At 41.9% G+C, this 23627-nt stretch overlaps 1 protein-coding gene across 7 annotated transcripts in view; it reads left to right on the top strand.

Annotated features, from left to right (window-relative positions):
- Positions 1-23627, top strand: part of TSNARE1 (t-SNARE domain containing 1) — a 514761-nt gene that overhangs the window by 320246 nt on the left and 170888 nt on the right. For 6 of the 7 annotated variants that reach the window (XM_051612487.1, XM_051612482.1, XM_051612486.1 and 3 more), the window contains one exon: positions 4963-5045. The exons of the other annotated variant lie outside the window; for it this stretch is intronic. In XM_051612487.1, coding sequence (XP_051468447.1) covers positions 4963-5045 — 83 coding nt within the window. The remainder of the gene's footprint in view (positions 1-4962; positions 5046-23627) is intronic. 7 annotated transcript variants of the gene reach the window in all.

Raw genomic sequence — 23627 nt, 5'->3', positions numbered from 1 at the left:
ACAGACTGAGGACAGAAAATTGTTGTGGGATTCAGGCTCATTGGAAAATCCCATATGCAGGGCTGGGTTCTCTCACCTGTTTAGGACCTGAGTCACTACCCTTTCATACCAAAGCCAAAGGAGAAAGGAAAAGGCAGACCCTACCAGCAGGTTTTTTTCAGTCTACCTGGGATCTTACCACCCTTCTGGAAATACTTGCTTCTCCATCCCCAAGCAAGGAGCCTGAAAGTGAGCAAGGTGAAGCTGTGAACCATCACTAGTGTTCAGCAAAGTGACACCGAAATACCTCGTTCATCATTGATATATTGACATCATTGACTGATTACTTAATTCTTTGTGATTTGACCCAAATTCTCTTTCCTTCCCTTCCTTTCCTGTGTTAATCAGTTAAATCAGTTAATCTAGTTAAATTGTGTTACATATTTATGTCTCCTTTTTAAAGAGTTTCAGAGGAATTTTGGTGGGGTTTTTTGTTTGTTTTAGGTTCTCCCCTGTGTCTCAGGATTACAAGTTGCTGCAAATTCTTGATTTTTTTCTTTTATTTCATTTAATGGAAGGTTTGCTTATTCCAAGGCTAGTATTCCCCTGTTAAGAGAACAAATGAGCAGAAACAGTGCCACCAGGGTCCAGCCTCCTCCTGGAACATCACATCAACTCACGTAGCACACGTCCGTCCTCCTTGCAAAAGCTTGTGCTGGGAAAAATGTAGATGGTGTTTGCAAAACATGTTGCATAAAATATGATTAGCCCATTCCATGCAGCTCTAAGGGGGAGTTCACAGTGTTTAATTTTATCTAATGAAGGCAAATCTCCTTAGGCCCCCCTGCAGGCAGCGGAAAATGCTGCCTTCCTCTGGAGGGCCATTTAAGGAAGCTAAATTAAGCTCCTACTGTGATTTCTCTCTGCCCCAAGAGGTGCACAGAGAGATTACTCTTGTTTTAGTAGGATATCTTTCATAAATTTGTCCCCTGTAGCTCTTCGATGTCTAAATGATTAATTTTCTGAGGACAATCAGCATTTAAGAGGCACTGAGTGGTGAAGAGCGTCTGCACTACAGTGCTGGAAAACATCTCATACATGACCAAACTCTGTTAGTTTGATGAGATGATTGCCAAGGTGTTCAGTACACTCCCTTCATCCCTTTAAAATTTCTCAAATCCTCCCATCCCTTCTAGATCCCATCACGAAGTAGCTGAATACATGGCAATACAGCAGGATATGTTCCTAGTTCAATTTTTTTACCTGATTTTTTTACTTTCTTTTTCTCCCTCCTAATGTGTCACAGCTGGGCTGTAGAAAACATATGGAATGTTGGAACTCTGAGTGGTCAGGGTCTGAATTTCAAATTATGCAAACTGGTGTTGTCCCAGTACCTAGTTCTCATGGACTTCTGCCAAGCATATGGATCTTGTTTTAGGGAAAACCAATCTGGTGAATTATGCATCATGTATTCATGCTTAACCATAGAAGTAAATACTTGTGAATAACTAGAAAACTAAGAAATTGTCAGCTTAGGTGACAAATTATTCTGGCTGATACATCCTTTCTGTGATAAAAACGTATATAAAAATGTATTAACCCTTTTGATTCCTCTGCCTCTGCTATAAAGACAGGCTGAGAGAGTTGGGGTGTTGAACCTGGAGAAGAGAAGGCTCCAGGGAGACCTTAGAGCACCTTCCAGTGCCTGAAGGGGCTCCGGGAAAGCTGGGGAGGGGATTTTCAGCAGAGAGGGCAGTGATAGGACAAGGGTTGATGGCTTTAAACTGAAAGAGGGGAGATTTAGGTTAGACATCAGGAAGAAATTCTTCCCCATGAGGGTAGGAAGGCAGGGGAACAGGTTGCCCAGGGAATTTGTGGAAGCCCCATCCCTGGAGATGTTAAAGACCAGCTTGGATGAGGCTTGTGCAGCCTGGGGTAGTGGGAGGTGGCCCTGCTCATAGCAGGGAGGGTGGAACTTGATGATCTGTAAGGTCCCTTCCAACCTTAACCATTCTGTGATTCTATGACTGTGCCCTATTTTTTCCAGATGCAGAGAGGCTTATATACACACTGCTGGAAATTAGACCAGGGCTTGTAGTTGCCAATTACACAGCACTGTACTAACATGCAAACACAGAAAGCAAGCATTCTCTCCTCCTACAAAGCCAATCTAGCCCATAGATTTACCACTTTTCAGCTTTTTCTGAATTATAACTGGAAAATATCAGATATTCCTCAACTGCTACTCCTATCAAATACGTAGAATGAGCAATTACTGGTTTATGGGTCAACCTCAATGTCTGTCTGGACAGACATCAGGGCCAGCCCTGGAGATGAGACATCTATTCTTTTTTGAATCAAAGAATCACAGAACGGTTTGGATTGGAAGTCGCATTAAAGATCATTAGTTTTGATCCCCCTGCATGGGCGGAAACACCTTCCACTAGACCAGGTTGCTCCAAGCCCCATCCACTCTGTCTTTAACACTTCCAGAGAGGGGGAATCCACAGCTTCTCTGAACAGCCTGTGCCAGTGTCTCACCATCCTCAGATTAAATTATTTCTTCATTATAGCCAATCTAAATCTCCCCTCTTCCAGTTTGAAATCATTACCCTCATCCTATCACTCCATACCCTAGTAAAAACTCCCTCCCCAGCTTTCCTGTAGGCTCTTCAGGTACTGAGAAATGCTTTAAAGTCCCTCTGGAGCCTTCTCTTCTCCAGGCTGAACAACCCCAACTCTCTCAGCCTGTCTTCATAAGAAGTCAGGAGTGTGATACTAATTGACAATGACAATACTGATGGAGACATAGTAGTGAGGTTTTCCTGGTAAACTTGCCTGGGACATCATTATTATCAAGTAACAGGTTGAAATCTTTCTACCATGTTTCACTTGCAAGGAACACCTTGTTTCTCAGGCACATCAGTTTGAAGTAAACCCTGGGTAGATCAACTTACATGATAACAATGCTGCTCACTGCAATGTTCCATTCATGTTTCTGGCCATCTTTTTTTGGCAATTCAGCACCATTGTCTTCTACTGGTATTGAAAAGAAAAAGGTGACATTTTTCCAGAAATGCCTTCAGATCACTGCAAGACTGGAAGTCTTCAAAGCTGTCACACTGATGTGTGCAAGTGAATGGATGCAGCTCTTCTAAGGCTTTGCAGAAGCAAATTTAACATTTCTTCATAGACAGAGGTTGAGTTCCTTAGAAGCCTTTTGATCTCTTCCTGCTGAGTCCTGAATGCAAGGAAAGATTTTGGGCAGAGGTCAATGATGCCAACCAAGGTCCAGAGTGTTAAATCCTTAAGAAAAATGGTTTGAGAATCATTGGATGTGGCAAATGAAATTATGGTGTGTCTATCTGTAAACATACTGGCCATGTAGCTTTTTTTTCTTGTGTACTACAGCATGTATAATCTAAAACAAAAGAAATGGAGAACCATCTCTCCCAGGTGTACTACAAGGATTTTTAGAGGTTTCCCAGTGTTAAGATGAAGTTTGTTTGTTCCATGCTTCTGTTGGTTTGCAGTTTCTTTGCTCTTTTATTTTGTTTTGGTTTTTTGTTGTTGTTTTGGGTTGGGTTTTTTTGAGATACCAGAAATGCCTAATTACATTAACAGATTTGCAACAATTTCACTTTCAAATGCCAAAATCTGAACACAGCCACTTTGCAAAGTTCATTTGCAAGCCCTCATTTACTCATAAAGTAGCCAGTCTGGTTAATGTTCTTTCTTTCAAAAATAAAAGAGTAAATTAGTTAAATCTTCCGTGACACATCTTAATCCAATTCCTAATATCATCGTTTGAAGAATTTTCATCAGTTTCATAAGGGGTTAGATAAATCACTGGAACCAGATTCTCAGATTTCTCCCTGTAGTTGAATTCCTCCTGACCAGGTTTATCTGCCCCACGGTGTAGTACCTACTGTCAAACCCACACAAACAGCCTAAGTGCACATATTCTCCCACTGTGGCCAAAAAGTGGTGGTTGCACATCTCTTAAGGGACAAGCTGGTCAAGATTTCTGCTGGCAACACAAAGCCTTATTTGCAGCTTTTAGGTGTCTTGCTTTCTATGCAGAGCTCTGGAATTTAAGCTAATAGCTGTCTTTGACAGAAGTGAGGAGTTGCCAGCTGCAACGTGTGGCTGATAATCTTTCTTTACCAGTCTCATTTTGATTTCTCATTATTACTACAGCTTCCCCTGATGTCAGACCTAGCAATCTAGGGTGAGATTTGTCTCCCTTTCATTTTAGGTAGTGACAATGTCTCTCAACCTGAGCCATCTATACAGACCTCCTGTGCAGCTTGGAAATGTGATCCAGGAGCTTAGGCTGTGATTGGTTTCATCCAAGCAGCAGCAGGCTGCTACTGAAGAGGGGGATGGATTGCATGCTAAGGACTTGGCAGTGTGCTGGGTTGACTGTTGGACTTGATGATCTTCAATGTCTTTTCTAACCACAACAATTCTGTGATTCTGTGATTCTGTTATTCTCTGGCTTGCTCTCTGTAGACTATAATAATGTCTGAGGTGACTTGCTCAAGTACAGCCACCTGGGGATGGTCAATAACCTGCCTTGTACACAGGTGAATCTTATCCCTCAATAATGAGACTGTTTCAGATACCTTCTGCCACATCCCTTCTTTAATTTAACTCAAATCCAGTAAGTTCTTCAGCCTGAAGCTGATTTCCTTTGAATTCCCAATCAGTCTTCCCATTGGTTTCAGTGGGAATGGGATGAGCTGCTAAGCTCTGTCCCATGCAAGAACATACAGAGAGCTGTCAGTCTTACTGCCTCTGCCTGATGGGTTGTGTTCATCAAAATGGGTGGTTTTCCCATTTCCCTGTAGTTCTACAGCTTGCAAACAAGGAGTTGCTCATCTCTTTATGCCAGTTAGTAAACTGCCAAATTGCTGTTGGTATAAAGTCTTTGTTTTAAGTTCGCACCCTGTAATTATCTTCTATTATCTTAATTTGCAGACAGTATCGAAGCCAACATTGAGACTGCATCTTCTAATGTAGAATCAGCCAATGAGCAGTTGGCAAAAGCCAGTCAGCACCAAGTAAGTGGGACTAAAAAAACCCTACGGATACATTCAGTAATGGTATTTAAAATAAAAAGAACACTTGGAGGCTGTGAACCACATGGCACATGGGCTGCGTTGGATTTGTGCTACCTGCAAAGATGATAAAGCAGACTCTAACTAAGAGCTAAACTTTTTTTTCTAATATATATGATGAAATTGCTGTAGCATTGACAATTTGCTTTAGAGTAGTCATTAAGAGATTTGCATATTAAAGAGACATTTCCCAGTAGGAAACATCACAATTAGCTACTGTTGTTCTTGGAAAGACGTCATAAAAAGTGCATAATTTAAGTGTATATGTGCTTCTTATTGGGAGTGCTTCCCTATAATCAGGCAACAGTGCTTTTCAAAAAGGACTGAGCTGTCAAAAGACATGATGTGGTTGGTGAATAATGGCTATGAGAGTGGTGCTCAGCACTTTTTAAGGGCAATGTGAGCTTATGGTTTGGGGTTTTTTTTAATTTTTATTTCAACAGAGCGAGAATAAAACACACACCAAAACATTAATCTTTTTGAAAATAGCTTGACGAGAAAGAACTGTTCAGTGGCTGCACTTAGTGCTTCCTAGGGATGAAGAAGGCAGAAGTGAACAAAGAAAAAAAAACATGTTATTATTTGCATTGGATTGACAGAACAAATGCTGTAAGTTAGAATGGGTTTGATGAAGTCCAAAGTGATTCATGTATCTGGAGTCTTGTTATCACAAAGTGTAGCTGGGGGCCATGTGAGTACCTAGTGCCTCCTCACTGCTCCTTGGACACAATGAATTCTGAAGGTCTGGGACAAACCTCCAGACTAAAGCTACAGGCATTTAACTAAACTAAAAAAAAGGAGATTTTAAAATGATCTACAGCTCATTTTCTAGTGAAACATGATTTACCAGTAGTGGACAATAAGAACAACATTTTAGAACTTCGATATTGCAGAAACTTTGTTGTTTTCACTACATTTTGGTTTTAAAGACATATATATTCAAGATAATGTGTGCCACCCTGCATCTAATCCTGCATTTACTTTGAAAATGGCCTGTTGCATTTTTACTGCATGAAGTCTAAAATGAAACAAGAATAAATTGAATACTTAACAGCAGAGCCCATCATAAAGCTTCAAATGGGTTAATGACAGTTTTGGCTTAGTGGGTCAGAGAGTAGTCAGGCAGAAAATGAACTCAGCACAGTGCAAAGGATCTGCTTTCTTCAGCCAGCAGGAGCTGCTGAAATAGCCTGCCCAGTTAAGAGGTCCTTTATTCCTCAAGCATGTTGATCAAGATGAAGATGTATTCAGTTTTAATGAGTCAGCCCCTGCTAAGGGCATCAGTGAGAACTGAGTGGTATTTATGGGAAAACAAACCAGAGCCTCTCTTGCCCTTGAAACAAGCCTCTACAGACAAATATCACTTAGAAAAAAATCTGCTGCCAAAGAACATCTCCTGGAGAGGACAGCTAGCTCTCCTGTACTCTACATGTGGGTCAGTAGACAAAACACATTCATCTCCACCTGGCTCTCTGTCACCTCTTTCATGAGGTTCCCTGAGATAAGGAGAGAAAATGAGGTGAAATTGTTGTGGCTGCAATTGTTGGCCTCGTGCCCGGGGTTTGTCAAATGGCATATGACACCCCCTCTTCTGTGTGCTGTGATGTCTGCTCATCCTACATCCGAAAGGACATTGTCCCCGTAATGTGACAGGAAGGATCCTGGGCACATGGCCCTCAAGGGCTTCTGTAGGAAGTTGCATAGGTACGGGTAACGCAGTGGGGTGTAGGTTGTCCCTCCAGGTTGTGTGTGTGATTTGGGCTGCTTTAGAAGCAGCTAGGCTGGGTTTAGGAGGATGAGCAGCCAGACTGCTTTGTGGCTGAACTGCTTTCTAGGGAGCTGCCATAGCTTTGCACACTTTTAAATTCTCTCTCTGCTCTTGTGTGCTGTTCAGGGATTAAAAGCACAGACTATTTTGTAAATCTTACTGAGTAGTTTTCCTTCTTTTGTTAAACTGTCAATTCATCTATATATTTGGCTGTTACCTCCCACCTCTAGTATAATGTGATTTTCCTGTGAATGCAGACTGGCTTACATGCATTTATTACTTATCCCTATTTATATGTTTATCAATATATGTGTGCATGTAGTATTCTTAAAAGTCTATCAACAACTATATACATAAATTGAGAAATCAGAAATGTCAACATCACTGAAACATTCAAGCTGAAGACCTCCTGTAGACCTTAATCAATGGATTTCTGCCAGGAATAAAGATCAAGTGACTGTTTATTTAGCATAATGTTTGCATATGATTCATTGCACTACTTCAATAATATAACTTGGAGCACCAGTCCTAACCTGTATATTAACATAACAAAGGATCAGTAAATAGCTTTTCTTTAACTAGCACAGTTCCCTGCAATGATATAAATGTTTAAACAAATGCAAATATCTTCTTGCTGAGCTCCTTTGTCTGCATTTTAAATTTTGAAAGGTGCTCCTTCCTCTTGAGATGCATGTGCTAACAGTAGTATTTTATTATTTTGTGTGAATTTTCATGTTCTCTGTCTAAACTCTTCACTCCCCCACCATGCCAAAACAACCAAACCAAGATAAAAAAACAAGCCTACCCACAAAACCATAAAACAATAATAGAGAACATATTAAGAACCTTATGAAGTTCAATTAAGAGAAGTGTAAGGTCTTGCACCTGGGAACACCTAACTCAGAAGTGCAGTTCAGGCTGGGATCCACCTGGCTGGAGGGCAGCCCTGTGGAAAGGGACCTGGGGGTCTTGGTGGATAACAGGGTCAACATGAGTGCACAGTGTGCTGCAGGACAAAGAAAGCCACCAGGATGTTGGGCTGCATCACCAAGGGCATCACCAGCAGAGAGCAAGAAGCCATCATCTTGCTCTACTCAGTGCTTGTCACACTGCACCTTCAGTTCAGTTTTGGTCCCCACTCTACACAAAGGAAGGGAGAGGCTGGAGAGGGTCCAGAGAAGGGCCACAGGGATGATCAGAGGACTGGAGGAGCTGCCATATGAGGAGAGGCTAAGAAAACTGGATGTGTTCAGCCTTGAGAAGAGAAGGCTTTGGGGAGACCTTATGACCATGTTCCAGTACTTAGAGGGTGGCTACCAAGAAGCTGGAGACTCCCTATTTACAAGGAGCCACATGGAAAAGAGAAGGGGTCATGGGCACAAGTTGCTCCTGGGGAGATCTTGATTGGACACAAGAGGTAAATTTTTCCCCATGAGGACAGTCCAACATTGGAATAGTCCCCCAGGGGAAGTGGTAGATTCCCCCACATTGGACAGTTTGAAGTCCCAGCTTGACAGGGTGCTGAGCCACCTCATATAAACTGTACTAGTACCTAGAGAAGTTGGACCAGATGATCCTTGAGGTCCCTTCCAACCTGGCATTCTATGAATCTATGATATGAGGAAAATATATGGTGAGTAAAGAAGCGGTGGCCGACAGTCTTGGTGGAGAAGGCTGCTGGGTGGCTCAGTACAACCTGCAGCCAGCCCCTGCTCTCAGCCCAGGGAAGGGAGCAGGGAGCAACTGTGTGAATGGTTCTGCTCCCCTCTGGTCTTTTCCCTAACATCTCCTACCCCATGAGTCTGCACATCTTCCCCCTTTTCAATGGAGGAGTATATGCACGTGGCAAAATGAGGCAGGTGTAACTTTCACTGGTCATCATACTGAGGTGAGATGCCAAGTTGCAGCCTTTGTGTGTGTCCATCAGACATGAGCAGTCTCAGCAAAAGGATTGGGCACTGTTGTTATAAGAGGCAGGATCAAAGAGCTCTGAAAAGTAGATGTTCTCAGTTTATCACTATGCACCTGATCTTATATGCCACAGAAGTCCCCGAGTCCATGCAGAGTACTGTAATTGGCAGCCACATTATTGTCTGTAGTCCCTCTTCTCAGATGTAGACTTCACCTCCTGATAGTAACACTTGCTTGCTTCACCATGGGAATTAACTCTGGTGTCTTGGTGGGCAGATACTTCAGAGGCTCTGTGGACCACATAGAAAAATAACAATGTCCATAACGTCTGTCCATGATGGAGAAAAAATTAACTTCATTTTACTTTCCATATTTTTTTTCCCTGCCATTGTAAATCATAGCATATGTTCTGATTTCAGCACTGCTTAATTTGTATTAATTGATAGGTGCTTGCTATATCTGTGCTGCAACAAAAGATGTGGTAAATACCCTTGTAATTAATAACGAGCAAGAAAAGGTGTTACATCCCAGAGGCATAAAATGTTTAGTGAGAGTTTTGGAAGGAATCATAAAATCATAGAATGGTTTAGGTTGGAAGGCATCTTAAAGATCCTCCAGGTCCAACCTCCCTGCGTGGGCAGGGACACCTTCCACTAGATCAGGTTGTTCCAAGCTCCATCCAACCTGCCCTTGAACACTCCCAGGGATGGGGCAGCCACAACCTCCTTGGGCAACCTGGGCCAGAGTCTCACCACCCCCACACAAAACAATTTCTTCCTAATGTCTAACCTAAATCTCCCTCAAGTTTAAAAACATTACTCCTTTTTTTAAAATGCCTTCAAAAAAATATTAGCAGATTCCCCCCCTCATTTTAAATTATTACCATTACAAAATAATTTTTTGTGCTTAGAATTATTTTCACTTCAGGTAACAGTTCAGCTGGGTCACTTCCTTATTAGTAGAAGTCAGCAGGGTCAAAATGCAGATGAAAATGTTCATTTTGAATATTGTTGCCACAAGTAGAGGGACAGAGGCCTGTTGCTATGTGACACCACCGTTGGCCACAGAAACTTGACGCTTTTATTTTGCTGACCTACTTTTCACTACACAAATTGAGTTTAAAAAATGACTGAGAGGCAAACAAATCTGGCAGAGAGAAGCCAGAAGAAGTAATCTCTTGCAGTAGACTTGCCTCAGTGCCTTCCCTTTCTGTGAGGGTCTCATATCTCTTGGACCTAAAGCAGATATGACAACCCTTGCCATTTAATATCAATGGCCTGGATTTGTCTCTTGAAATGTCATTGTCCGTGGCCCTGGAGAAAATAATTCACACTCATCTATCTTAAAACACCAATTTTAAACATGGGTCAAATTGGTTTCTGGAAGATAGGGATTTATTGGAGCAAACAGGGATGGTGGAGGGGTGTATGTCTGAGTTAAGTGTCTGGACTCCCTTTACACTGACTTGGAGGAGGAATTGCTTCCACCACATCTTGTCACATCTTACATGAGATGTCTAACATAGATCTGATGACTGTCTCTCTGGAGATGCCTGTTCCCTGCTTTGTCTATAAAATCTAAATGATAGCAATTACATGCAAACATTTCAAGGGCAAATGAATCCCATGCATATCACCTGTCCCTTTATTGGAAAAAAAAGGCAGGATCTAGGCACCCAATGGTGACAGTACCTGCCTTTGACACTAACTTAGGTGGGATCAATATCACACAGAGGGGCTGGCTGTGATGAGATGAGCACTTTTACTTTGCTCAGTTTCTCCATAGCTTCCTGCAGATGGATTGAGAGGAAGAAAAAGAAACAAATGCAGACTCCACAGATACTTATTAAACCAGTTACTCTTTTTTGATGCAAAGTTTGGCCTAAGTTCAGCTTGGCCACACTGACTGAAGGACTCTGTGTGCTGACTGTTGAGGCTAATTCGTTTTGGAAGAGCTGCTTGTGTTGCTCTGATTAATGCTGGTTGCTTTCCTTCCCTCTATCCTCTGTGGAAGTCAAGCTAATTGGGATTCACTGGCATCGCAAAGACAAGCAACAGTTCAGTGACCTACTTGTATAGTCCAAGAACAATGATTTTTATTTTTTTTTTTCCTGTAAAGAAGCCATTCCAGGCTCTGGCTTTCAAGGATACACAGAGGGGTGCTTTGAAGGCTGGAGCTCTTAGGGAAAATAACCTAATAAATCTGTGAATTTTACAGGGAGATCTTATTGGCTGGGGACTACTGATAAAGGGCTGGTTTCAACTTTTGTACAAATAACTCATTGGTATTTTAAAAAGAAAAGAAAATTTGAGTTTCCAAAATCATCTTTCTCAGTCTTTAAATATTCCTGCCATGCTAGCCTCTTCTAGCACTTTGCTACTTAGGAATACTGTGATAATGAAGATTGTCTTCTCCTCTTGCTTATGGGTGTGCCCCAGGGACCTGACTTACACTGCCACTAAATCAATTTGAGGCTAATAGATTTAAAAACTGCAGTGTACAGCCAGTTAGCACCAAAAAATGATGGGATTGCACTGCAGAGTCATGATGGACTGGCATGCCTGGAATATCTTGATGCAAATACACCTTCATAGAAGAAGCTAGATGCTTGCAAGGTAGATTCAGGACCAAGATCTCATGATAACCTACTGCTAGCTAGAAGATGCAGCATATATAATCAATATTGTGGTGCTGTTGCTTAGCTGGGTATGTTGCCAGTACCAGCGTGGCTGGGTTTGGTTGTTCTTTGGGTAATTAGCACTTGGAAGTTTTATTTGGGGGGTTATGAAGCTATTCTTACTTCTGGCAGTTTCTGCCTGTGAAGCTGATGAGAGCTGAATTAAAGCTGCAATAGGAGCTAAGAGCTCTGTAAAGACTCCAAGCAAAAGCCATTACTGAAGTGACTGTGTCATTACACAACTCAATCTTAATCCCTCTCTGCAGCAGCAGCAGAAAACTTTTGCTGTAGTCCAGAGTCCTCACAACTCTGTGCTGTGATCTTTAGTTAGTAAAAGAAGTCCTCCCCAAATTGGCTGAACCTCTCAAAGAGCAACCAATTTGCAGTCCCCTTTCTGCCTCCTGTTTCTCAGCCCACAGAAACATGCTCACACCAGCTCAGTTCAGAAACCTCTGTCTGGGCACTCAGAAGTGATTTGTACAACTTCAAAGCAGTTTCTTTTCCATCACACTTGTTTTCCTTCCACCCCTTCCCTCTCCCGTTAAGCCACAGCGTTTGATTTTCACTCTCAATTCCAATCTCCCAGTCCTCCCCTGTTGATGCATGGCTGCCAGCAGCACTGCTGCTTCAAACAGTCCATTCTCTTGTAAAGATCCTGCTAATTTGCTTGCTCCAGATTTCTCAAAGCCTACCACACAGGGTTCTTTGCCTGTAGTGCCTGGTAGATGTGCCCCCATGGTCTGTGGTGCTGCAGAGCCTTGAAGCAACTCCTTGCTGCATTCCTGCCTCTACTTTCATACTCCTTTTGCCTTGTCAGTGTGATGTGGCCAGTGAGCATGGCTGTTTGGGACAGTGCTTTGAAAAATTATATTTTTTCACCCTTTACCTTCCCTCAACAAGTAAGCAGCAGCAACAGGTTGTTGAGATAAAACTTGTGGTCCCTTTTTTCCTTTCTCCCTTGCCTCCCTATGTAAGACAGGCTGAGTTTTCAGATTTCAGAGTGGTCTATTTTGAAGCAGCTTCTGTTTTTGTGTTGATTTTTTGTTTCACTGTATATTAATGCAGCCCATTTAAGAAACAGCTGCTTACCATAGGAAACTGTGCTCAAATCAGCAGCAGTCCAAGTGGTAAACGAGCTGCATGAATACAGCAACTTAACCTCAGTGAGGTCTGAGCCAAACTTTTATTTAAACCTATAGATGTTTTCTGTAAATAATGGATCTGCATGATAAATATTTATTGGGAAAAGGCTTGTTTAGAACTTTTGGATGCCATGCAGTTGGGTGCTGTTGCATGTGAAAGTTAAATCTTTCAGGTTATTTTTAGTCACAGCTGAACATCTCTTCATTTGTAGCATCAAAACCAGAGAGCTGAGTCAGGTGGTAGCTTAATCTCTCTTTCTTTTGTTATAACCCATAGACAGTAGGATTTTTGGAAGGAAAAAAATAATTAAATTATCTATTTTGAGCTCTCTTTTTATTTAAGCCCAAATCCCTGCTCTCTAAAGCAGGAAATGAAAAAGGCAAGAGTGGAAGAGAAGGGAAGGATCTGATGGAAAGGTTGGGAGCAAATTTAGTGGTGAGGCATTGCTGATGGAGCTGCTTTGGCTGGTGAGAGGGTGAGTGGGTAGCTGTAGTATTTATTGTTTGTTCATCTTGGTGGTATCTAGCACTGGAACTGGACCAAGGTAAGAATTTTGCATGTGAAAGCTGATAAAATCTGATCTGTGACAATGCAGAGATGACAGAAGGAAATCACATACTGACTTTTGTTTTTCTATTTCATTTGTTCAACAAAATCTCTTTACAGGTACAATTTCATTTTGAGGGGTCAGAGATTAAAAAGCAGTTTTCCCTCTCAGACAGCAGCATAAACTAGTGAGTTACATTTCTCTTAACGGCCTCACTTAACAGAGGAATGAATGGAAATACTTTATTACTGAGTGGAAAACACACTTAAATTCATCCTTGTGCCCAGTGATGGCACATGTAATCAGTCGCATTGCTCAAAGGTCAGAAACTTGATAAATGGTACTAAACTTGCCTCTTAATGGGCTAGGAATGCCAGGAAGTTAGGAATATTAGCACTGGAGATGTATACTTAGCCTGGACCCAAAGAAAACCAGGAGCAGAAAATAAGTATGCCAGTTGGAGTCCCAGCTGTATAGCCTGAAGCCATGTTGCACCGGGCTGTGAGCTTGTCAGATCTCATCAAATAGCAACATGGTCAAGCTTGGTCAGTGTTCATGCTAAAAATCTCCACTGAAAAGCTCCACATGCAGGCAGCAGGGTTTTTCTGTTCACTTTCTGAGTGTCTCCTTTCTGGCGCAGGAATATTGTCCAAACAGTGCCACCATTACTGAGTTATCTCATCTAGTTTTGATAAGTGGTGTCAGTAGAGGTGCAACATTGGTTTTCAAAGCCACAATGAAATGAATAGTTGAATTTTAGCATGGAAATTTATGTTCTGATTTCTGTGCCTTGATGTTTTACTTGGTTTTTATCAGCTTATCGGTTCATCTTTTTCATGTAGAGATCTGTAGTCAGTATAGTGTCATCTCAACTGACTTGGTACTTAAAATTTGGGCAGCTAGTACAAGACAAGCTAAGCTTCCTTTGCACTCAGAGAGTTCATCCTGCTTCTCTTAGATATTGTACCTTAGTCTGTGATGAGAAGTGCCCTAGAGGTGAACATCTTGCCTTCATGCTGATAGACAAGTTCCTTCAAAAAAGCACTGAACTGCTAGGCAGCTAGGGTTTGATATCTTTGCTTAAAAATAAATATTTAGTATCCTTTTGGGCTGAGTAGAGAATCCTGCTGCATTTCTGGCTTCCACTGTGGAAGTCTGTTATTCCCTGAAAAATCACAAGTCATTTCTGCCAGCTGGGCTTAAATGTTACAGAGAACCTGGGGCTTCTGAAATGGTCAGAAGTAGATGATAAAGTAAATGCTTATTCTCCTGTTGTGGTTTTTTAGAACTATGTTGACCAGGAAGGGAAAATAATATGTAAGGAGAAAGAAGTTAAAGAAAATCAGATTGCTTTTATTTCCATTGACAAAACCTGGAAGCACATTAATCAAAGATCTTTCCCATATTCCTGAAGTAATTCACAGGTCTGGTAGGATGTATTTGTAGGACAGCTATCAGCTCATGGCTTGGCACTATTGGAATTGGAGAACAGGAAGGGTAAAGTACAACTCATGTTCAAGAAGAGAAAAGAGAGTGAATTATAATCTTGCTAAATCTGACTTCAGCAGCATGCAAAGCTCTTGAAGACATTTTGAAATGAATCATTAAAAGCATGAGGTTCAGTGGAGACTGGGACAAAATGGGATTTCATTTTACTTTGGAAAGGTAATTGCATATCATCCTTTACCAGGACAAAGGATTTCCGTAGACAAAGCTGATGAGAAAGTCTTGACTTTCTGGTCTTCAAAACAGCGTCTTCTACAATTATAAGCATTGCTCTTATTTATAAGATTTGTAGGAAAAGAGATGCTGCTGCCAGGCCATATCTTGTGCTTGGATGGTCAACTCTGATGTTTCATGCATTTGTTCTATATCACACACTGCTATGAGTTCAGGCTGGGCAGCTCAGCTCTGTCTTTGGCAGTATCCAGTCATTCCTATGGTTTCCCTCACAGAATCACAGAATATCAGGGGTTGGAAGGGACCTCTGAAGATCATCGAGTTCAACCCCCCATGCCAGAACAGGACCAAAAAAACCCAACAAACCAATCAGGGCAGATCACTCAGAAAGGCATCCAGACAGGTCTTGAAAGTCTCCAGAGAAGTAGACTCCATGGCCTCTCTGGGCAGCCTGTTCCAGTGCTCTGGAACCCTCACAGGAAAAGAGTTCTTCCTCATGTTGAGGTGGAACTTCCTATGCTCAAATTTGAATCCATTCACTATATTCCTATATTCCCTGCTGGGCTGATGCACATGCCCATAGCCTATTCCTGTAGTAGTTTGGGGATGACAGGCTCCCTCCTCACTTCCTCATGTGGAATGCAGTGATAAGCACAGCTCTCACTGGCTTTTCAGATCAGCTAGTACAATGTGAATGGATGTAGACCACAGAAAATGTGGATACAGACTGAGACAGTTGGGGCTGTTCAGCCAGCAGAAGAGAAGGCTCTGGGGTGACGTTAGAGCACCTCCCAGTACCTGAAGGGGCTACAGGAAGCTGGGGAGGGACTTTTTACAAGTGCTTGTGGTAATAGGACAAGGGATAATGGTTTTAAACTGGAAGAGTGGAGATTTAGAAGACATCTTACAGAGAAATTCTTTGCTGTGAGGGTGATGAGACACTGGCCCAGGTTTCCCAGGGAAGCTGTGGCTGCCCCTTCCCTGGAAGTGTTCAAGGCCAGGTGGGACGGGGCTTGGAGCAACCTGGTCTGATGGGAAGTGTCCCTGCCCATGGCAGGGAGACTGGAACTAGATGATCTTTAAGGTGCCTTGCAACCCAAACCGTTCTGTGATTCTGATATTATGGTTAACACTGATGCAATGAAAAATTACATCTGTGATCTCAGTGCAATTGAACTAATCTAAAAATGTAGGAGATTGAGGTTACACTTGAAATGTCTCACTATCATTCTTGGTAAATGGGGAGAAGCTTCTTTCAGACCTTCACCCCAATGAAAATCTTCTGCCAGTAGGTTTTGATTTCCTTAGAAGCATATGAAAAGCTGAACCTGGAAAGTGTACTTTGCCTGGTTCTTCTCAGACTTCCAACAACCCAGATCTTTTTGATTCAATGTAACCCTGGGCTAGTTTTAACCTCTGAAGTGGATCCTCAGATAGTGTAAATGTGCACAGTTGTCTGGGATGAAGAATTTTACCTTTTGTGCCTTTTTCTGCTACAGTTGCAAGGTTGTAATATCAGTTGTCATGGCTTGTACTCTTATTCATGGTCTATGGAGACTCAGTAATTAGCATCAGCAGCAGCTTCTCTTTTTCTATATTCCTGTGTACTGTGTCTAAGTAATCTTTTGTTAACATCAGGAAACCACTTGTATTTTGTGACATTATTTCTAGCTTCTGGTGAAAATCCATCCTCCCATTCTCCTGAAGTGGGTACTCAAAAGAGAAATCAAACCCTTTAGTGCATAGCAGAAAACGTGCAGAGACATTTGTATCCACAGGAAGTCCAAGGAGAAGCAAAGTTCCCAAATGCTTTTTCTAAGTTCACAAGTTCAGTAGCAGAGAAAACTCTACTCCTTGTTTGCTCTTCTTGGTGTGTTGCTAAACCATAGAGGATTCATGTTCTGATACTGTGGTCCCCCCCTCAATGGGCAAGGAGAAGAACATGCTGTGTTGCACGTTAACGCCTTTCAAGACAACAGTGTCTGTGCCAGCTGAGATAGAAGTGTTAGGAGCTAGGGGTGCCACAAACTAGTTTTTTCTTCCTCCTCTGTCCCTCCTCACAAACTTGATCTTTGAGAGGTGGTCATGCCAAACTACTCAGCACCCCAACTATGATGGCTGCATGTTTGAGAAGCAAGTGCTGGATGCCCACCTCAAGTTGAACAATCTCACAGTCTCCTGGTACCAACATCAAAGCTCTCCCTGGTCCAACACAAGCTCATCCTACAGGACTCAGTGGAACAGAAAAGGTTAACAAACAATGCAGAGTCCCTTGAGGAGACACTGTGGGTGCTGGTGAATTCCTGGCCTGCTTGGAAGGAGCCAGTTTCAGTGCAAGGCTGCACTACTGCTGTCCATATGCCTTCCTGGATAGGTGCTGGGGTGACTGTGGAGCAGTCTGGGATTAAGGTCTTCTGTGGAATGATTTTAGAAGACAAAGAAACATCTAAAGGAACCACACTCTCTTCATAACCACATCTTCAGTATTGCTTTTTTTTTTTTTTTTTTAAAGACAGCACTTCAGAAAAAAAATTTCTCTGGTGAGTCAAAAATTCCTGCTGTTTTTTATGTCACAATAAATGCTCCAGTAGCTCCAGTTTTAATGTGTATATTCTCCAGAGCTTGCTTTTTTTTGCTTTGTTGTTTTTTTTTTTTGCCTTGTGAGTAACAATGTATCATCCTTTTTTAAAATATATATGTAGACAACAGTGCCATCCATTTATGAAAAACAATTCTTAGATCAGTTCTTTTTACTGTAGAAAATGTTTTTCTTTCATAGATCTGAAACATATACCAAAAAAAATAAACTCTCTTCACATTTGTAATTTAGTCTTTAGGGTCTGTCCCTGTGGATATTACTCTTCTCCTGAAATATATATATATATACATATATATATATATTTAAAGAGTTTAAACACAAGGAAATCACCTGTAACTTCAGGCTTCCACTGGTGTCAGAACCACACTTCTCATTGCCAGGAATAGAAGTGGACTAGAGCTCTATCTACTAAACAGGTCATATTTGCTGATTTAATAGGAGTGGGGGAGAATTCCTGAACATGCAGGTAAGTTGATGTTTTTCTAAGCAAAGTCTTAAACTCTGCTCAAAGTCTCCAAGCTTTCCCTGACTGTCTTCCCAATTGTGGCTTTGAAAGATATAGGATATATTATTGAATATTTAGGAGTTAAGGCTGTAATAACAACTGATTTTGGTTATCCTCAATAAAATAAAAAAGTGCCATAATTCTTTAACTTCCAGTTTCTTTGACTTGAAAGGAATTTGAATGCCATGTGTTCATAGAACTGAATATACCCTGAGGTCTCCCTTGTTCCTTACTGCTGGGAAAACACACAGTGCATATATAACCAAGAGACCACAGACCAAATGGTACCTCCTGCCTTTATTTCTAAGTCCCACATTTCCAAGGCATTTTGTCATCTTGATGTTATGTGGGATGAACTATTGTCTGGAGGTGCCTGTTTCTCTCTGTTGCTTTTGGAGGGGGTGTAGGACAGTTGGCTTCCTCTTCTCAGCTTTTGAATTAGACATCTGAAGTTCAGTAGGATCTCTGAACAAAAATGCTTCAGAGAAAGATGTAAGAAAACTTCATGTAGACAAAAGTCTAGTACCATGAATTTCCTTCTAGTTACTTTTGGTTTAGGTTCAAAGAGTCAGGTTTATCATTTTTCTTCTCCATTAATACTCATACAGCTATGGACATAAAACAAAAACTGTGTTTGCTTCTTGATCCAAATAAACTCAACAATATCCTGTTTAGTTCTACCATGCATGACAAGTATTTTTGTTGCCTTTTTGTTTTGATTTTTGTTTTGTTGGGGTATTTTTTGTTTGGTTGGGATTTTTATTTGTATTTGGTTGGTTTTGGTTTTGTTTGTGTTTTGTTTTTTTTTTTTGGGGGGGGGGGCTATATATGTTGGAGGATGACCATGAGCCAGCAATGTGCCCTTGTGGCTAAGAAGGCCAGTGGCATCCTGGGGTGTATTAGAAAGGGGGTGGTTAGTAGGTCAAGAGAGGTTCTCCTCCCCCTCTATTCTGCCTTGGTGAGGCCACATCTGGAGTATTGTGTCCAGTTCTGGGACCCTCAGTTCAAGAAGGACAGGGAAGTGCTTGAAAGAGTCCAGCACAGAGCCACAAAGATGATTAAGGGAGTGGAACATCTCCCTGATGAGGAAAGGCTGAGAGAGCTGGGTCTCTTGAGCTTGGAGAAAAGGAGACTGAGGGGTGACCTCATCAATGTTTACAAATACGTAAAGGGTGAATGTCAAGAAGATGGAGTTAAGCTTTTTTCAGTGATGACCAGTGATAGGACAAGGAGTAATGGATACAAATTGGAGCATAGGAGGTTTAAGGTGAATATCAGAAAAATTTTTTTTACTGTGAGAGTGACAGAGCCCTGGGACAGGCTGCCCAGAGAGGCTGTGGAGTCTCCTTCTCTGGAGACATTCAAAACCCGCCTGGACGCCTTCCTGTGTGATGTGCTCTGGGTGACTCTGCTCTGGCAGGGGGGTTGGACTAGATGATCTTTCGAGGTCCCTTCCAACCCCTAGGATTCTATGATTCTATGATTTTTCTCTTTCAAATTTATACTTCAGCATACTCTTTTATATTATGCTTAATTAAATTCTTTTCTTTCTTTTCTATTTTACTGTGTTATCTGTGCAATCTAATCTGGAGGCTGAGAGCCTGCTGATACTGAGCAATGTTTCTCTCTCTCCATGCAAGATTTAAATACATCTGAAACTAGGGAAGAAATAGTTGAACATAATTTTGGGTGACAGCTTGGATGGGGCTCTGAGCGACCTGGTCTAGTGGAAGAAGCCCCTGCCCATGCAGGGGGGGTTGGAACTACATGATCCTCATGGTCCCTTCCAACCCAAACCATTCAATGATTCACTTGCCCATGTTATATTAGTGTAAAATGAAAGGTCAAGATTAAAATAAAACCCAGTCTATTGCTGCTTGGCAATTGACTTTGTGTCAGCTCTGAGCAGAATCACCGAAGTGTAGCCTAACCATGTTTTTTCCCTATATCTTAAGCAAAAGAAAATCCAAGTACTCTGGATCTTTGCCACAAGCAGAGAAGATGAAGATAGAATTCATTATAGCTCAGCTAATGCCCGCGATGGGAGTCATCTCAATGAACACTGGATGTATCCCCCCCTCCCCTGCTGGGGGCTGTTATATTGTCCCTTAAGCTCTCTGGGGCTGGCAGAAGCAGCTACACCTTAACCCCCGCTGGGCCAGTTATTGTGTCACCTTTGTTGGGTTAGACTTGGTGGGCTGTGAGGGATTTCTGGTCTTACCCCCTGCTGGGCTGCAGAACTGCCAGCAGAGCCAGCACCCGGGGTTGGGGGGCAACCTGGGGGTTGCTGCAGTGGAACCCTCTGTCAGCAAACAGGGTACCCGGCCAATGGGGTGTCTTGTCCCAGGTAGATGAATGAGTGAATGATCACTGGGCAGGTCTGACTTAGTCCATAAAGGACACTTAGTCCTTGGTTTTAGATTTTCCCTTGGAGCAGTGGGTCTGTGATGAAGCCTTAGGTCAGGACACCACCTGAGGAGACTTCTCGAGGTTGAGTGACCTTGTCTTTGGTGAGTGATAATTCTTATAGATGTACATCTGAGTGAGATTTGCCTCTCTTGGGCAAGTGATTTCAGGTACCTGAGGGGGAGGCTTTCCCTTTGCCTGAATAATTGTGCACATGTATTGTTATCCATGTTAAGACTAGTAAAAAAAAAACACCTCAGGAATTCTAAAGTAGTTGTGCTGTAACATTTTAAGCCTTAGCAGTTGTGCTGTAGTGTATTCCCAACTGATATCCGAATCTGTGATATTATTTTTGATGTATCTGACTGCTAAATAGTGTTGGTTTGAATAAATCTTCATACTTAGTAAGCCCCCGTGTGTTTGTGGGTGCCTCTGTTACAGTCCCCTACATACTCACTAGAGATCTAAGATGCATTATGATTCATGTATGCCTACTTCATGATGGGATCAAGGGTGCTGTAGACTCTGAGGTCTGTTACAATCTCAAACATGGCCTGGGCCATATTGCTCAGGTCCATATGGATGTGTCAGATACTGTAGGGCACCTCATATCTAGATGCTTGTGTTTATGTAGCTGGATTATGAGCCACACTTAGTTGGGCAGATCCCATTGAAGGACAGGTTATTATACCACCTTATTGTGTCACAATATTGAGTCTGAGTTCTTCCTTCAGTAACAGGTGGTGATTGGGTTGAACCATATGCTTTATATTCCTTGCAAATAATTCTTTAATGTGTCTTTAGAGTGAGTCTGTCACATTAGGCTAGGATGATTTAATCTGCTGGCTGGTTTTGGGCACTCATTTTCAGACAGGACTCAGTTACTGAGAGTTTATGGGAAAGCAGCAGGAGTGATCTGAGAGCCTGCAAGCCTGAATGCAGAGGAAAGATTACAAAAAAGACAGTTGGTTAAGCTAAAAAAGAAAAGATGGACGTGAAGATAACAATTTCTTGGTACATAAAAGTCTGCTGCAAAGAGGAAAAGAACAATCATTGCTTTTCTGTTTATTACAGATGGGATGAACAAGAAGTAATGGACTTAAATTGTAGCAAAAAAAATAAATAAATCAGGGTAGATATTAAGAAAAGCTGTCTAATGATAAGGAGCTTGAAACACTTTCTGGGGAGATTTTAGAGCCTCCAGCACTGGATATCTCTAACAGCATCTAGTGAAACATATTTCAGGAATGGTGTTTTTATAATTGGTTTTACTGTTGCCTGTCAGATCACGCTGCGAGGTGCAATGTAAACAGGACGTGTTCATATTGTATCACAAACCATCATTATTTAATCAAAAAAATGTTGCAGTCATGAATAATTCTTTCACCTGCATTCTCATCCTCTCCTCCTCCCCCACTTCCTCACTTCAAAAGAAGTGTGCTCCTCTGAGGCAGCTGCTTTAGGGATCTAAATCACTGATTTAATTTGACAGAGGTGATGAGACTCAGCATTTTCTGCCAGCTTTGGTAAGGGTGGCTGTTTGGTACAAATCCCATCAATCACTTTGCTTTATCCAAATATATTCTACCTGGCTTTTAGGTGTCCTGGACTCGGCTTGCAATCACCATTTGTTCTCCAAATCATTTCCACAAAAGAGGAGTCAATAAATTTATAGAGTGTGTCCTCAGTACTGCTCTGGATGAGGTCACTGAGCCACACAAGCCTTGAAGGTGAGGTATGAGCTGGGTGGCCTTGCACTCTCCTTCAAGAGTAACAGATAATTATCACATTTCACTTTTACAAGCTGATGGATTTCTGAGTCCTGGTTATGTTTGATTAGCAAGAGAGCTGGAAATAAGTAGGATTTATAGAAACAGGGAAAATTAATGTGCTCATATAATTCAGGAGTAAATGCACCTATAATGCTAAATTAAAAAAAGGCCAGATTCTGTCCTGTGAATCCAAGGCCTGATCATGTCACCATGGTTAAACCATCTGACATGAAGAAAGAAGGTGACAGCATCCAAACTGTCCATTAGAAATGGTCAGTAGCATGTGCTAAGTTGGACCTGGGGCATTCTTTGGGAGAACAGAACAAAACTACATCAAAAAGCATGTATGGGTGATGGAGATCCAGCTGCTGTGCCTACACCTCATCCCTCTTTAAGTTGTGAGCATAGAGGTGGCTGCTTTGTGCCAAAGATATTGAAGGGGCCTGAGTGCACTGACACTAACTGCCTCTCTTCTCCATGCCCCAGGGGTTTAGCTGACCATGTTCAAGGCCAGCTCTGATACCCACTACTCTGTATCCTTGGGTCACACTGCTGTGAGAAAGCTAGGTGAGATGCCTCCATGGGAACAGCACCTCTTTGCTTGGGAAATACAATGAGGCTCAGTCCCTGTTCTTTGTCCCTGCCTGAGCAATGCCATGTCTGCCCTGTCCCACCATGTACCACGCTGGACCTGACCCAACTCACTGACCTGACTTTCTTGGCTTGACCTTGAACCTGTCTCATTTCTACAGATGTGTCTTGAGGTCACTGACCCTTTGGCTGACCCTCATTACTGTCTCCAGAACTGCTCTGCTCTTGCATGTGAGCTGTGGGACTGAGCCCTTGTTGGTGAGGTGTCCTTGTCATCCCTAGGGATTTCTTCTAGGGATGCAAAAACTTCATGAGCACTTGGAGTGATTTTTAAGAAGGCTGAGCCCAGGGTTCACAAGGATGTATATGTATCAGTGCACTCCACCAGCTCTGGCAGTTGTGCTGTGATTCACAAGATGCCTAATTTTTAAGATGAACTTTGTGTCCTCCTTGGGGTTTTTTTTCTGGTTTGCCTTTTTGGGTGGTATTTATAAGCAAAAGGAACAGGTGTTGACCCATATATTTGGAAATAGTTGCAGTGTGATCAGTAAGAATATTGTATAGGTTTTTTTTTACTACTGATGTTGCATTTTCTTGACCTTAAAGGAATTCTTTATTTGGTAAGACAGGGTTTTTTTCAGTACTAAAAGAGATAATAAAGTCAGTATGAAGAGGTGACAGAGGCACTACTTGGACCTTTGGGGTCTGACAGAGATTAATCCCAAATAACACATGGAAACAAATCTTTTTCCACCATGATCACAAATGTGATGGTCATTAATTGGCTGTAAGCCCCTAGAAATGTCAACTAGAATTTACAGTTTTTAAGAACAGATGTGCTGGATGACAGAGGAGGGAAGGGATGACATATAGAATGATCTACCTCAAAACTGATTTTAGAGAGAAAAAGAAAGTTGAATGTAGGT

The sequence above is a fragment of the Apus apus genome, chromosome 2 (assembly GCF_020740795.1).
Source record: "Apus apus isolate bApuApu2 chromosome 2, bApuApu2.pri.cur, whole genome shotgun sequence".
NCBI classification, from domain to species: Eukaryota; Metazoa; Chordata; class Aves; order Apodiformes; family Apodidae; genus Apus; species Apus apus.
The sequence above is the reverse complement of the archived record's forward strand: the minus strand, read 5'-3'. Positions and strand labels throughout refer to the sequence as shown.